At 45.8% G+C, this 15,817-nt stretch overlaps 1 protein-coding gene across 2 annotated transcripts in view; it reads right to left on the bottom strand.

Annotated features, from left to right (window-relative positions):
- HPSE (heparanase) overlaps window positions 1-15,817 on the bottom strand; it is a 77,030-nt gene that overhangs the window by 40,447 nt on the left and 20,766 nt on the right. For both annotated transcript variants that reach the window (XM_040418005.1, XM_040418004.1), the window contains exons 3-4: window positions 7,264-7,389; window positions 4,676-4,849 (exon numbers count right to left, since the gene is read on the bottom strand). In XM_040418005.1, coding sequence (XP_040273939.1) covers window positions 4,676-4,849; window positions 7,264-7,389 — 300 coding nt within the window. The remainder of the gene's footprint in view (window positions 1-4,675; window positions 4,850-7,263; window positions 7,390-15,817) is intronic.

The following is a 15,817-nucleotide window of genomic DNA, read 5'->3' as shown; positions in this document are numbered from 1 at the left end:
GCTACAACACCACCTCCCGTCCCAGAGGCCACCCAGCTTTTGACCGGCTCCACAAAATTCGGCCCCTCATAGACCACTTCAACCAGAAATTTGCAGATTTGTATACCCCTGAGCAAAACATCTGCATAGACGAGTCCCTTATACATTTTTCGGGGCGCCTTGGCTTCAAACAATACATCCCAAGCAAGCGCGCCCGGTATGGGGTCAAATTGTATAAGCTCTGTGAAAGGGCCACAGGCTATACCCACAAATTTCGGATCTATGAGGGAAAAGATCAGACCCTGGAGCCGGTCGGTTGCCCTGACTACCTGGGGAGCAGTGGGAAGACAGTCTGGGACTTGGTGTCACCCTTATTTGGCAAGGGGTACCATCTTTATGTGGACAATTTTTACACAAGTGTGCCCCTCTTCAGGCATTTGTTCCTAGAACAGATTGGCTGCTGTGGCACCGTGCGACCTAGTCGCCGGGGCTTCCCCCAACGGCTCGTTACCACCCGTCTTGCAAGGGGGGAGAGGGCTGCCTTGTGTAACCAAGAACTGCTCGCGGTGAAATGGAGAGACAAGCGTGACGTTTACATGCTCTCCTCCATTCACGCAGACACGACAATACAAATAGAACGGGCAACCCGTGTCATTGAAAAGCCCCTCTCAGTCCACGACTATAATGCGCTCATGGGAGGGGTGGACTTCAATGACCAGATGTTGGCTCCTTATTTAGTTTACCGATGCACCAGATGCTGGTATAAGAAGGTGTCTGTATATTTGATTCAATTGGCTGCCTATAATAGTTTTGTTCTCTACAGTAAGGCTGGGAGAACAGGATCCTTCCTCAAATTTCAGGAAGAGATCATCGAGAACCTCCTGTATCCAGAAGGTTCCGTGGCCCCATCCACCAGTGTAGTGAGCCGTCTACACGAGCGACATTTCCCCAATGTCGTTGCTGGTACCTCAACCCAACCGTCACCCCGAAAAAGATGTCGTGTCTGTAGCAGGAGTGGAATAAGGCGTGACACCCGCTATTTCTGTCCTGACTGCCCTGACCACCCTGCCCTATGCTTAGGGGAGTGTTTCCGGAAGTACCACACACAGGTACACTTAGCATAGGGATTGCATCTCACAGGACCGGCACACAGGGCTATTAGGGCCCTTACACTCACAGCTACTGCAAACCTCTCCTTTCACCTGGGATAAAGTGCATAATGTACTTCGCCACATCTTTGGGCGATTTGCGCTTTGCACATTGTCCCATGGGGAAGGAGAGGTTTGTCCTATAAAGGTAAAAAAAATAAAAATAATCACCGGTAAGCAAAAAAGTTAACGTTCAGTTGAAAAAGTTAAATAAAGTTTATATGTTCCGTTCAAATTTTATTATAAAGTTAATAAATTTATTGCGTTGCGGCCTGGTTTTTTCTTTTTTGTTTTGTTTTTTTTACCTTCCAGGTGGACCAACCGATCGACTAGCTGCAGCACTGATGTGCATTCTGACAGAAGCATTGCGCTGCTGTCAGATTACACAAAAGTCGGTGTATGCGGCGCTGCAAGACGAGATTTCTCCTCTGCAGTAAAAGATACGTTTTCCGAGGCATATGAGCTGAGGAGGCGGCGGTGTTCATATACTTTGGCAAACACTTTGTAAATAAAAAATAAATAAAAAAATCCCGGCAAGGATTTATTCATTCACATCGATTGATGTGAATGGAGAAATCTGGTTTGCCAGGGCATACGGGCTAAGTGGGTATGGATGTTGGGCGGAGCTCCTATGTCCTGGCAGACGCCTTACCCCTCCTTTTTTTTTTTTTGGCAGAGATTTTTTCATCCACATTGATCGATGCAAATTAAGAAATCTGTGCCATTCATTTTTTCTTTCAGCCCAGAGGCTGAACGGAAAAAAAAAATCTCATTACCCGTATGCTCAATATAAGGAGAATAGCAGAAACTCCTAATGCTGGCCATACATGTAATGATTGCGGAGACCCTCAAATGCCAGGGTAGTACAAACACCCCACAAATGACCCCATTTCGGAAAGAAGACACCCCAAGGTATTCGCTGAGGGGCATATTGAGTTCATGAAAGATTAAAATTTTTGTCCCAAGTTAGCGGAAAGGGAGACTTTGTGAGAAAAAACAAAAAAAATATCAATTTCCGCTAACTTGTGGCAAAAAAAAAATAAATTCTATGAACTCGCCATGCCCTTCATTGAATACCTTGGGGTGTCTTCTTTCCAAAATGGGGTCACATGTGGGGTATTTATACTGCCCTGGCATTTTAGGGGCCCTAAAGCGTGAGAAGAAGTCTGGGATCCAAATGTCTAAAAATGCCCTCCTAAAAGGAATTTGGGCCCCTTTGCGCATCTAGGCTGCAAAAAAGTGTCACACATCTGGTATTGCCGTACTCAGGAGAAGTTGTGCAATGTGTTTTGGGGTGTCATTTCACATATACCCATGCTGGGTGAGATAAATATCTCGGTCAAATGCCAACTTTGTAAAAAAAAAAGGGAAAAGTTGTCGTTTGCCAAGATATTTCTCTCACCCAGCATGGGTATATGTAAAAAGACACCCCAAAACACATTGCCCAACTTCTCCTGAGTACGGCAATACCACATGTGTGACACTTTTTTGCAGCCTAGGTGGGCAAAGGGGCCCACATTCCAAAGAGCACCTTTCGGATTTCACCGGCCATTTTTTACAGATTTTGATTCCAGACTTCTTCTCACGCATTCGGGCCCCTAAAATGCCAGGGCAGTATAACTACCCCACAAGTGACCCCATTTTGGAAAGAAGACACCCCAAGGTATTCCGTGAGGGGCATGGCGAGTTCCTAGAATTTTTAATTTTTTGTCACAAGTTAGCGGAAAATGATAATTTTTTTATTTTTTTATTTTTTCTTACAAAGTCTCATATTCCACTAACTTGTGACGAAAAATAAAAACTTCCATGAACTCACTATGCCCATCACGAAATACCTTGGGGTGTCTTCTTTCCAAAATGGGTCACTTGTGGGGTAGTTATACTGCCCTGGCATTTTAGGGGCCCAAATGCGTGAGAAGTGGTTTGAAATCAAAATCTGTAAAAAATGGCCGGTGAAATTCGAAAGGTACTCTTTGGAATGTGGGCCCCTTTGCCCACCTAGGCTGCAAAAAAGTGTCACACATGTGGTATTGCCGTACTCAGGAGAAGTTGGGCAATGTGTTTTGGGGTGTCTTTTTACATTTACCCATGCTGGGTGAGAGAAATATCTTGGCAAACGACAACTTTTCCCATTTTTTTATACAAAGTTGGCATTTGACCGAGATATTTATCTCACCCAGCATGGGTATATGTAAAATGACACCCCAAAACACATTGCCCAACTTCTCCTGAGTACGGCAATACCAGATGTGTGACACTTTTTTGTAGCCTAGGTGGGCAAAGGGGCCCACATTCCAAAGAGCACCTTTCGGATTTCACAGGTCATTTTTTACACATTTTGATTTCAAACTACTTCCCACACATTAGGGCCCCTAAAATGCCAGGGCAGTATAACTACCCCACAAGTGACCCCATTTTGGAAAGAAGACACCCCAAGGTATTTCGTGATGGGCATAGTAAGTTCATGGAAGTTTTTTTTTTTTGTCACAAGTTAGTGGAATATGAGACTTTGTAAGAAAAAAAAACCAAACATAATTTTCCGCTAACTTGTGACAAAAAATAAAAAGTTCTATGAACTCACTATGCCCATCAGCGAATACCTTAGGGTGTCTACTTTCCAAAATGGGGTCATTTGTGGGGTGTTTGTACTGTCTGGGCATTGTAGAACCTCAGGAAACATGACAGGTGCTCAGAAAGTCAGAGCTGCTTCAAAAAGCGGAAATTCACATTTTTGTACCATAGTTTGTAAACGCTATAACTTTTACCCAAACCATTTTTTTTTTACCTAAACATTTTTTTTTATCAAAGACATGTAGAACAATACATTTAGAGAAAAATTTATATATGGATGTCGTTTTTTTACTGAAAGTGAAAAATGAAATTTTTTTGCAAAAATTTCGTTAAATTTAGATTAATAACAAAAAAAGTAAAAATGTCAGCAGCAATGAAATACCACCAAATGAAAGCTCTATTAGTGAGAAGAAAAGGAGGTAAAACTCATTTGGGTGGTAAGTTGCATGACCGAGCAATAAACGGTGAAAGTAGTGTAGTGCAGTGCAGAAGTGTAAAAAGTGGCCTGGTCATTAAGGGTGTTTAAGGTAGGGGAGCTGAGGTGGTTAAGTACCAGATAAGCTCCATATTTTTAGTAATAGCTGTCTGTGCCTGGTATTATTGCTCAGAGCAGCTCAGTCTGACTGAGATGCAGTAACCAGGCACATCTAGTCATAAGGAGCTGTGCCTCAAAAAAATGATGGGGATGATGTGCTCAGTTGAAGCACTATGGTCCCTTCAAGCAGTTGATCAGTTGGGTGCCAAAAGTTAGACAATTTTGTACAGTTGGAAAGGTTATGTCCAGCATAGCAAGATATTCACCAAAACAAAGCAAGCTGTATTGAAAAAAAAATTATAGTCAATGGGGACAGAGCGGCAGTCTGGCGGCACAACGAAATAGCGGCAGGACGGATCCGACAGGGTGAACAGCCTGTCGGATCCGTCCTGCCGCTAGTGTGAAAGTACCCTTAGTCATAAAATTACTTTATTCAGCTTACCGTTGCCTAATTCCCAGGACAGATTATATTTCTTGGAGTCACAGTAATCAATCAGCAACTTGGCATTCGAGCTGTTCCAGTGATCATTTTTGTTCCTCACTAAAGCATTTAGTCCAAATATGAGATGAAGGCCGGAGCAATTAGCAAATCTGTAGAGCAGGTCAATGGTTTTCTCTGGAAAGATAATAAGGTAACATTATATATTGCATAAACATACACTATATGTATCTGGACACCTCAACTAATTATTGAGTTCAGGCGTTTCACCCACACCTATTGCAAACAGGTTAATAAAATCCAGCAGACAATCTCCATAGAGAAACATTGGTAGTGGTATGGGTCGTATGTGAACTTAAGATCAGTGAATCTTGGCTGATACTATCTTAACTCATACATTGCCATTTTCCAGTCACATCCACTCCCCCGATACTTGACAAACCTAATGTACCCTTCAGACGATGTTTTCAACCAAACAGTGGCTGCAGACTTTGGCGTAAGTGACTAAATCATCATCATGCTTCCTCCACTGAAAAGCAGTGTGCCATTAAGCACACTGTGTTCCATCTGCAGCCATTTTATGACCGGGAGAATCTTCCGAAGGGTATAGTAGACATGCTGAACACGTGTGACAGGACTACACTAGACTTCAATTATCATGAATGCAGCCCTAAAGCTATAATAAGGATATAACACTACTTTTACACTAGCGGCACGGACCTCCGGCAGGCTGTTCCATCGGGTGAACAGCCTGTCGGATCCGTCCTGCCGCTAGTTCACGTGTGCCCCCGGACTGCCGCTCCGTCCCCATTGACTATAATGGGGGAGGGGGCGGAGCTCCGGTGGAGGCACGGCAGCGCACGGCGAGAGGCTGCCAAAATAAAACTACGACATGTCCGACATTTATTCCGGCAGCCTCTCGCCGTGCCTCCGCCGAAACTCCGCACCGCCCCCATTATTGTCAATGGGGACAGAGCAGCAGTACGGGGGCACACGGTCACTAGCGGCAGGACTGATCCGACAGGCTGTTCACCCGACGGAACAGCCTGCTGAAGGTCCGTGCCGCTAGTGTGAAAGTAGCCTAAGAATAAGTAAAGCATAAGCAATTGTAAAAATCTTTGGTTTAAAATTCCAAATAAACTGACTAGCTCTTTTCAGGCTGGGCTACATGGAGACTTTGGCAACGGTAAGTCATGTGACCAAAAATCGCAGCATCGCAGTGCTACTTGACTGTGTATATCACAGCATAATGACATTGAATAGGTTTGCATTGTGACTGATAAGACCAGACAGTGGCTAAAAATCTGACTGTTTTCATCCTTCACACGAGGCGGATATGCGGTGTGTCATGACACATGTTTACATATACATACACCATTTATATGCAACACACACACACATAAATGTTCCATATATACACTACACACACATACCACCAAACTTTTAAAAAGCCTAAGGAGCTAAACCATGGAATGGAAGCGCTCATCTCCAGCTGCCGCCGCCAGAGCAAAGCATCGGGATTCAGGCGGTAACACGGTTCTCCGATCTGGCTGTGAGGCTACTTTCACACCGTCGCCGGAACTGCCTGCCGGAGTCCGTAAACTGCATGCAAACGGACAGCATTTGTAGACGGATCCGGATGCTGATCTGTCTTACAAATGCATTGCAAGAACGGATCCGTCTCTCCGGATGTCATCTGGAGAAACTGATCCGTTATATATTTTTTTCACATTTTTACCGTCTGCGCATGCGCAGACCAGAAGGACGGATCGGGCTTTGCGGTATTTTTAATACCGGATCCGGCACTAATACATTTCAATGTAAATTAATGCCGGATGCAGCATTCCGGCAACTGATCCAGAATTTTGGACGGCAAGAAAACCGCAGCATGCTGCAGTATTTCCTCCGTCCAAAACGTTGTTCAGTGACTGAACTTATGACATCCTCATGCATCCTGAACGGATTTCTCTCCATTCAGAATGCATGGGGATATAACTGATCAGTTATTTTCCGGTATTGAGCCCCCATGACGGAACTCAGTGCCGGAAAAAAAAAACGCTAGTGTGAAAGTACCCTTATTTTAACAACCGGATCTGGAGAACCTGAGGGAGCTGGCTGAATCCCATGCCTGCTTCACATATAGTTTGAATGGAGCAGCAGTGTGTATGCTCAACCACCTCTTCATTCAGATTCTTGTTGTGGTATTGCAGCCGGGGAGACTCAGGGTGGATAAGTGATGAATGTTTTTATTGGAATAACCTTTTGATGGGCTGTTTGTATGTATTTCATTGTAGTCTTTTCTATCATGCAATGTACAGTACTGATGGAATTTCCAGAATAAAGTCAACTCAAATTTTACATTTTCTTAACTTATAAAATGTTGATTGTTTCTTGTCTTTATTCATGTTTAAATAACTGGGATTCTTGAGAATAGTTCACTTTTCATAAACCATAGAAAAATTATTCTCCAGGCTGCCATTTACAGTATACCAAGCAGCACTAAAATCTACATTTTGTGGCTAGGAATACCAGTTTGTTCTCAATTCACATTGTAGCTTTTATTACATATTTACACTGGTGCTGTGCCTTACTTGTGATTGAGGCGTTTTTGTAGGTCTCAGAAAAAGCCTCCTTGAGTATAGCTTGTTCCTGAGCAGCCCACTGAAACCACAGCTTCTGCTGCACAGATGAAGAGACTTTGCTTCCATCACACACATCTGTTGAAAAAGTTAGAATCATTTCTTCATCACATACAATTAACTAGTATTATTCATCAGCTAGTTTATTTTAAAGCGGTTGTCCAGTTCATGAGTTAAAAAAATTATATACAGTGCTTTGCAAAAGTATTCACAAATTGACTTTTTTTGTGTTTTGGTGCCTCACAACCTAGAATTAACATGGATTGTTTGAGGATTTGCATAATTTAATTTACAGAACATGCCCACAACTTTGAAGATGTTTTTTTTATTTTTATTTTTTATTGTGAAGCAAATAACAAATAGTTCAAAATAACAGAAAAAGTCAATGTGCATAACTATTCACCAGCCTAAAGTCAATACTTTGTAGTGTAGAGCCACCTTTTGCGGTAATCACAGCTCCAAGTCGCTTTGGATAAGTCTCTTTGAGCTTGCCACATCTTACCTGTCACCGCCAGTTCTGTGAGAAGGTCTGTTAGACGTTCTTCTCTACCTCTTGCATGAGGTTCTTTGTTTTGGTTTCACTTTGTCATCTTCTTTCCTTCTCCCAGCTGTCACCTATTTACGCTAATTGTCTCCCTTTATATTCCCTCCCATACTGCCTCACTTTGCGGTTTATACTTCTTCCTGGATGAGTTGTTCACTGCTGGAGGCTGCTACTGCTGATTCCTCAGATAAGTCATTTTCCTTTATTTGTGTTTCCTTGCTGGCTTGATTCTAGATGACCCTGACTCCGTCCGTATTAAGTGCAGGGAGCCGGTGGTCGTGTCCCCTTACTATTATAGGGTTTTCAGGTGTCACACAGTATAAGGTACGTGGGCATGCAATCGTCTACCATAAAGACCTTTGCATAGGCATAGCAGTCAGGGAGAGCTCTAGGGGTTTTATAGGGCTCACCCATATGCTCCTTAGTTTGTGATCAAGCCAGTCGGATGTTTATTTATAAGTTCCAGCTTTCTGCAACACCATCCGTGACATTACCACTGGGATTTTTGGCCATTTTGGCAAAACTGCTCCAGCTCCTTCAAGTTGGATTGTTTGCGCTTGTGAACAGCAATCTTTAAGTCTGACCACAGATTTTCTATTGGATTGAGATTTGGGCTTTGGGGGGGCGGAGCCTGACCGCGATAGATGGTGGAAGCTTGAGAGCAGAGCTTCCGCCACCAAGCCTCTACTAAGCCAATTTACCTGCACACTAACGCATCGGAATGGTGAAAATTCAGCCGAAGAATTCTCTGGACTACGCGGCACCTACCTCGGAGGGCTCACATCAGAGCATGGAGAAGTTTGTGAGTCGTCAGTCCCAGCAGCAGACTGGGCGCGCTGCTAAGATGGCGCCCCAGCTGAAAGAAGCGCCGCTTCCTCGTCCTGAATCTCCGGTCTCAGGCGCCACTGATGCAAGGGAACTCTTGCACCCTGAGGTGAGCGATCCGGCAACCCTTACCAGGAGCTACCTGGACGAGGCTTTGTCTAGGGCTCTGGCCCCTATAGCTGCCGACCTGACGGTCATCAAGACGGAGGTCCGCCATATTGGTGACAGAGTGGAGACCCTGGAACAAAACCAGGATGCATTGCTAACTTTTAATGCTGCAGTTAGGGTCACTCTGGACTCCCACCACACGGCAATAAATAACTCCCTTCTGCTCCTAGAAGATCAGGAGAACAGGAGTCGTAGGAAAAACCTGAGAATCAGGAACTTTTCAGAATCTGCAGACACAGAATATTTATTTAAAGTCATGGGGTCCCTTTTTGAGCTTCTGCTCGGCTCTGACAGGGCTAACAGTGGTGGAGAGAGTCCATAGGGCCCTGCGCGCGAAACCTTCGCCCTCTGAAAACCCCAGAGACGTTATTTGTGGGCTGCTTAGCTTCAGAGATACTGAGGCTATCTTACAGAGAGCCAGATCGATGGGAGAAATTCAGCTTATGGGCTCAAAAATCCAGATCTATCAGGACATTGCCTCCTCTACTCTGCAAAAAAGGCGGCAGTTAAAACCTCTCACGGACATTCTGCGCTCCTCTAAAATCGCTTATCGCTGGCTTTTTCCCTTTGGCCTCCTCATCACTCATGGGAATAAGCGATTTACGATTCGCACTCTAGAGGATCTCCAACAGATTTGGGAGCCACTTAACCTGGAGCCTATGGCCCTGTCCTCATGGTTGCCGATTCCACTAGAGGAAGATTTACCACCGCTGCTGATCCCGTTGAAATGGTCCACGGTTAAAAAGCAGAAGACTAGAAGAAACGGAGGCCCCTCAAGGATGGACGCTAATGATTGATTTAGCTCTGAATCATCTTATGTTTTTTCACTTTATTGAATATGGCACTTTGCTGTGTCCGTTTTCTCATATCTAATTTGACCGGCTGCTCTTGTTTTATGTTAGTTTGATTCATGCTGTGCCAGTCCTTGTTAAATATCACAGATGGCTGACCTAAAACTTAATGTGACCACCTTCAATGTCAATGGGGGCAATAATCCTATCAAGAAAAGCCGCATCTTTCAGTTGCTGAGGGCGAATAAGACACAGATAGCTATGCTGCAGGAGACGCATTTTAAAAATGGTCGGGTCCCCAGCCTGGCACGCTCCTCTTTTCAGCATTGGTATCATGCATGTAATTCTTCTGCGGCTACTAGAGGGGTCAGCATTGGAATACATAAAAGTGTCCCCCTTTGTGTAATAGCGGAGATAGCAGACCCAGAAGGCAGATTTCTTCTCTTAAAAGGTACCTTGGGAGGCGTTGAAGTTACCCTATGTAACCTATATGCTCCTAATAACCATACTTCTAAATGGCTATCCAAGATTCTACACAAAATCTCCATTTTTGCCTCCGGTCTGTTAATAGTAGGCGGTGATTTGAACTTAACGTCGAACCCCCTTTTGGACACCTCTACTAGCAAATCTGCCGTCTCTGCTGGTGTGCTGAAGGGGATTCTCAGTAAGCTTAGGAATATGGGTTTGTGTGATGTGTGGAGAACTATGAATGCCGATAAAAGAGATTATTCCTACTACTCTCACCCCCATAAATCCTTTCAGCGCCTGGATTACTTTTTTGTCTCTGACAGGTTACTGTCTCAGATCAGAGGTACTACAATTCAAAATATCACAATTTCGGATCATGCTCCGGTTTCATTTTCATTTATAGTCCCTGGGGTATCTGGCAGGGAGTGGGTTTGGTCCCTGAATCCTACACTTCTGAATTCTCAGGCGGACACTGACTCGTTTGAGGGGAAGCTGACAGACTATTTCTCTGTTAATGCCCAGGCTGGGGTGGCTCCAGCTTCCGTCTGGGAGGCCCATAAAGCCGTTGTGCATGGAGAATTTATAGCATTAGGTTCATTTCTAAAGAAGAAGCGTGACGGACGCCTAAATTCTCTACTTTCCGAGATCTCATCTCTTGAACAAGCACACAAAAGATCTATGTCAGAAATTAATTTAGAGGCTCTGTCAGCTCTACGGAAGGAGCTGAAGGACCTTTTGAATGTTAAAGCTGCAAAGGCTTATCTCAAAATTCGACACCGGCAATATGCTCATGGGAATAGAGGTAATAGATTACTGTCAGCCCAAATCAAACAGAGAAGTGATCAATCCTACATTGCTAAAATGTGCAGTGATAAGAATGAGACAGTTGCAGACACCCCGGGTATAGCCAAGATTTTTACCTCCTACTACTCTGCCTTATATAATCTTTGTGGGAAAGAGTCTCCTAATGCTATCCAGGACAGGAACACCCTTACCAATTCTTTCCTTTCCTCGCTCAATTTACCAAGATTGTCATCGGCAGATAGCGAAACCCTGACCTCCCCCACATCCCTTTCAGAGGTTCAAAAAATTCTCTCCTCCACCCCCTCGGGTAAAAGCCCCGGCCCCGACGGCCTTCCAATTACGTACTATAAGAAATTTTTCTGAGTACTTGGCCCCCACCTGGTGTCTTATTTTAACTCTATGTTAGATGGTGCTCCCCCTGCAAGACAGGCTCTAGAGGCTCACATTGTGGTCCTTCCAAAACCTAATAAAGACCCAGTAATCCCTTCTAGTTACAGACCTATATCCCTCTTAAATGCCAACATAAAATTATGGGCCAAACTGTTGGCTTACAGAATAGCCCCCTTTTTAAAGTCCCTTATTTCCTCTGACCAGTCTGGCTTCGTAGGGGGGCGTGAGTGCAGGGACAGCACATTTAGAGTTCAGATGCTAATCCAACATGCTCTGTGATCTAAGAGTAGTCTGACTTTATTAAGTACTGATGCCGAAAAAGGCCTTTGATAGAGTGGACTGGGGTTTTATGGAGGCTACTCTTATCAGATTTGGTTTCCATCCTAAATTTGTGGGTGCTGTGCTGTCCTTGTACTCAGCTCCTCATGCCCGAGTAAGGGTTAATGGTGTTCTGTCCCCCTATTTTGACATTTCTAATGGCACTCGTCAGGGGTGCCCATTGTCCCCATCCCTCTTCATTCTCTGCCTGGAAACCCTTATTCAGAAAAATAAGCAGAGTAGCATTATTAAAGGGTTTAAAGTCGGCTCCACTTGTCATTCTGTGGCGGCCTTTGCAGATGACATGCTGCTTATTATGTCGGACCCGGTCACTGCTTTTCCTGAGGTTTTGAGATTGTTGGATGAATTTGGACATCTTTCTAATTTCAAAATCAATTTAGCCAAATGCTCAGCCTTGGGCATTAATCTCCCTCGGAAGACTATGTCTGGCCTATCTAACTCTTATCCCTTTCATTGGTCTACATCTCACATTAAATATCTAGGTGTCAATTTAACGCCCTCCCCTAGTCAGCTGTTCCATTCAAACTACTTGCCCCTGTTGTCGGATATTAAGGCACAATTAGAGAACCTCAAAATTCCCTTCCTGTCCTGGATAGGTAGGAAAAATCTTTTGAAGACGTACGTCCTCCCCAAGCTATTATACCTCTTCCAAACCCTTCCGATCTCCCTCCCTACTTCCTACCTTTCTCAGGTCCAAAAACTTTTTTCTACCTTTGTGTGGAAGAAATCGAAGCCGAGACTATCTTATAGCCGTCTGTCCCAACCTATTGCCAGAGGGGGGTTTGGCCTTCCAGACATTAGAAGTTATTACTTGGCCAATCTGATTAGACTTCACTCAGAAATTCTTAACCCTCATTCCCCCAAGCTAGGCTGCCAGATAGCCAATATTTCATGGGACCCCTGGGAGCTGGCTAGACTTTGGGAGATCTCGCCCTCTATAATTGGGGATGACAATCTAATTAACCCCTCATTTACTGGGATTTGTAGGGAATGGAAGAAATTCGCATCTCTATTGTCGCTTCCAAAGGGCCTGCCCCCTTTCACACCTATCCGCCTAATCCCATATCACCTGAATCCGGGTTATGCTGATGTTTTTAACTTATGGTCTGGTTTTGGCAACGTTGCTGTAGGAGATGTGCTGAAAGGCGATAAAGTTCCGGACTTAGAGTCCTTGAAAAAGTCTTACGGGGCGTGCAATTGGTCTTATTTGCATTATCTCCATTTCAAGAAAATTTGCGAAGCCTACTTAAACATCGCCTTTAAGGCTACTTTCACACTAGCGTTCGGAGCGGGTCCGTCTGATGTTTCATCAGACGGATCCGCTCCTATAATGCAAACGCTTGCATCCGTTCAGAACGGATCCGTTTGCATAACTGTTTATTTCAGATCTGATTTTTCACTTCGGAAAACTCAGATCCGACAGTATATTCTAAACACAGAAGCGTTCCCATGGTGATGGGGACGCTTCAAGTTAGAATATACTGATAACTGTGTACATGACTGCCCCCTGCTGCCTGGCAGATGCTGCCAGGCAGCAGGGGGCAGACCCCCCCCCTCCTGTATTTAACTTATTGGTGGCCAGTGCGGCCCCCCCTCCCTCCCCAGTATTAATTGTAACCAGTGCGGCCCCCCTCCCTCTATATTCATCGGTGGCCAGTGCGGATATTAAATATGACCAGTGCGGCCCCCCCTCCCTCCCCAGTATTAATTGTAACCAGTGCGGCCCCCCTCCCTCTATATTCATCGGTGGCCAGTGCGGATATTAAATATGACCAGTGCGGTCTCCCCCTCCCTCCCTCCCTCCCTCCCCAGTATTAAATATGACCAGTGCGGTCTCCCCCTCCCTCCCTCCCCAGTATTAAATATGAGCAGTGCGGTCTCCCCCTCCCTCCCTCCCCAGTATTAAATATGAGCAGTGCGGCCTCCCCCTCCCTCCCTCCCTCCCCAGTATTAAATATGAGCAGTGCGGTATCCCCCTCCCTCCCTCCCCAGTATTAAATATGAGCAGTGCGGTCTCCCCCTCCCTCCCTCCCCAGTATTAAATATGAGCAGTGCGGTCTCCCCCTCCCTCCCTCCCCAGTATTAAATATGAGCAGTGCGGTCTCCCCCTCCCTCCCTCCCCAGTATTAAATATGAGCAGTGCGGCCTCCCTCTCCCTCTATTCATTGGTGGCCAGTGCGGATTCAAAGTATTGTGATCAGTGCGGCCTCCCCTCTCTCCCCCCCCCCCCCATCATTGGTGGCAGCGGAGAGTACCGATCGGAGTCCCAGTTTAAATCGCTGGGGCTCCGATCGGTTACCATGGCAGCCAAGACGCTATTGCAGTCTTGGCTGCCATGGTTACTTAGCAACAAATAGAATCATTATACTTACCTGAAGAGCTGCGATGTCTGTGTCCGGCCGGGAGCTCCTCCTACTAGTAAGTGACAGGTCTGTGCGGCGCATTGCCTATAGACCTGTCACTTACCAGTAGGAGGAGCTCCCGGCCGGTCACATAGATCGCAGCTCTTCAGGTAAGTATAATGCTGCTATTTGTTGCTAAGTAACCATGGCAGCCAAGACTGCAATAGCGTCTTGGCTGCCATGGTAACCGATCGGAGCCCCAGCGATTTAAACTGGGACTCCGATCGGTACTCTCCGCTGCCACCAATGATGGGGGGGGGGGGGAGAGAGGAGAGGCCGCACTGATCACAATACTTTGAATTCGCACTGGCCACCAATGAATAGAGGGAGGGGGAGGCCGCACTGCTCATATTTAATACTGGGGAGGGAGGGAGGGGGAGACCGCACTGCTCATATTTAATACTGGGGAGGGAGGGAGGGGGAGACCGCACTGGTCATATTTAATATCCGCACTGGCCACCGATGAATATAGAGGGAGGGAGGGGGAGACCGCACTGCTCATATTTAATACTGGGGAGGGAGGGAGGGGGAGACCGCACTGGTCATATTTAATATCCGCACTGGCCACCGATGAATATAGAGGGAGGGGGGCTGCACTGGTTACAATTAATACTGGGGAGGGAGGGGGGGGCCCGCACTGGCCACCAATAAGTTAAATACAGGAGGGGGGGGGGGTCTGCCCCCTGCTGCCTGGCAGCACCTGCCAGGCAGCAGGGGGCAGTCATGTACACAGTTCTCAGTATATTCTAACTTGAAGCGTCCCCATCACCATGGGAACGCCTCTGTGTTAGAATATACTGTCGGATTTGCGTTTCACGATGTAACTCAAATCCGATGGTATATTCTAACATAGAGGCGTTCCCATGGTGATGGGGACGCTTTAAGTTAAAATATACCATCGGATTGGAGAAAACTCCGATCTGATGGTATAATCCTGACTTTACATTGAAAGTCAATGGGGGACGGATCCGTTTGAAATTGCACCATATTGTGTCAATGTCAAACGGATCCGTCCCCATTGACTTGCATTGTAAGTCTGGATGGATCCGTTTGGCTCCGCACGGCCAGGCGGACACGAAAACGCTGCAAGCTGCGTTCGGGTGTCCGCCTGCTGAGCGGAGCGGAGGCCAAACGGTGCCAAACTGATGCATTCTGAGCGGATCCGCATCCACTCAGAATGCAATGGGGCAGTACGGATCCGTTCGGGGCCGCTTGTGGGAGCCTTCAAACGGAACTCACAAGCGGAGCCCCGAACGCTAGTGTGAAAGTAGCCTTAGGAGTATATCCCCTCTTGGTATGATGTAATTCTCCAGTCCCCTAGCCCTAGAAGTAAACTGCTTTCTAGTATATATAACAAAACACTGGATGTGAGGGACTTGGGAAAGCCTCATTACATTACCCAGTGGGAATCTGAACTTAATACGCAATTCTCAGATGGAGATGTGGTGAGGATACTAAACCACTCTCATGGTTTCTCCCGCTGCATATCCATACAAGAGAACGCTTTCAAGATAGTTACAAGATGGTACCGCACACCAGATGTATTAAGCAGAATGTTCCCTGAGGTATCTGAGAATTGTTGGAGGTGTTTAGCAGGAAAAGGCACAGCTTTGCATGTTTGGTGGTCCTGCCCGGGCATCCGCCCTTTTTGGGATGGAGTGGCTAGTGAAATTAGGAAAATATGCCCGGCTGGTACAACCCTAACACCAACAGCTGTTCTCCTAAATTTGTCTGATCTCAATTGCCCCCTTCGTAAACACTCCCTATTGTCTCAC

This window comes from Bufo bufo, chromosome 2 (genome assembly GCF_905171765.1).
Source record: "Bufo bufo chromosome 2, aBufBuf1.1, whole genome shotgun sequence".
Lineage (NCBI taxonomy): Eukaryota > Metazoa > Chordata > Amphibia > Anura > Bufonidae > Bufo > Bufo bufo.
Note: the sequence above shows the minus strand (reverse complement) of the source record. Positions and strands in the feature narration are given on the sequence as shown.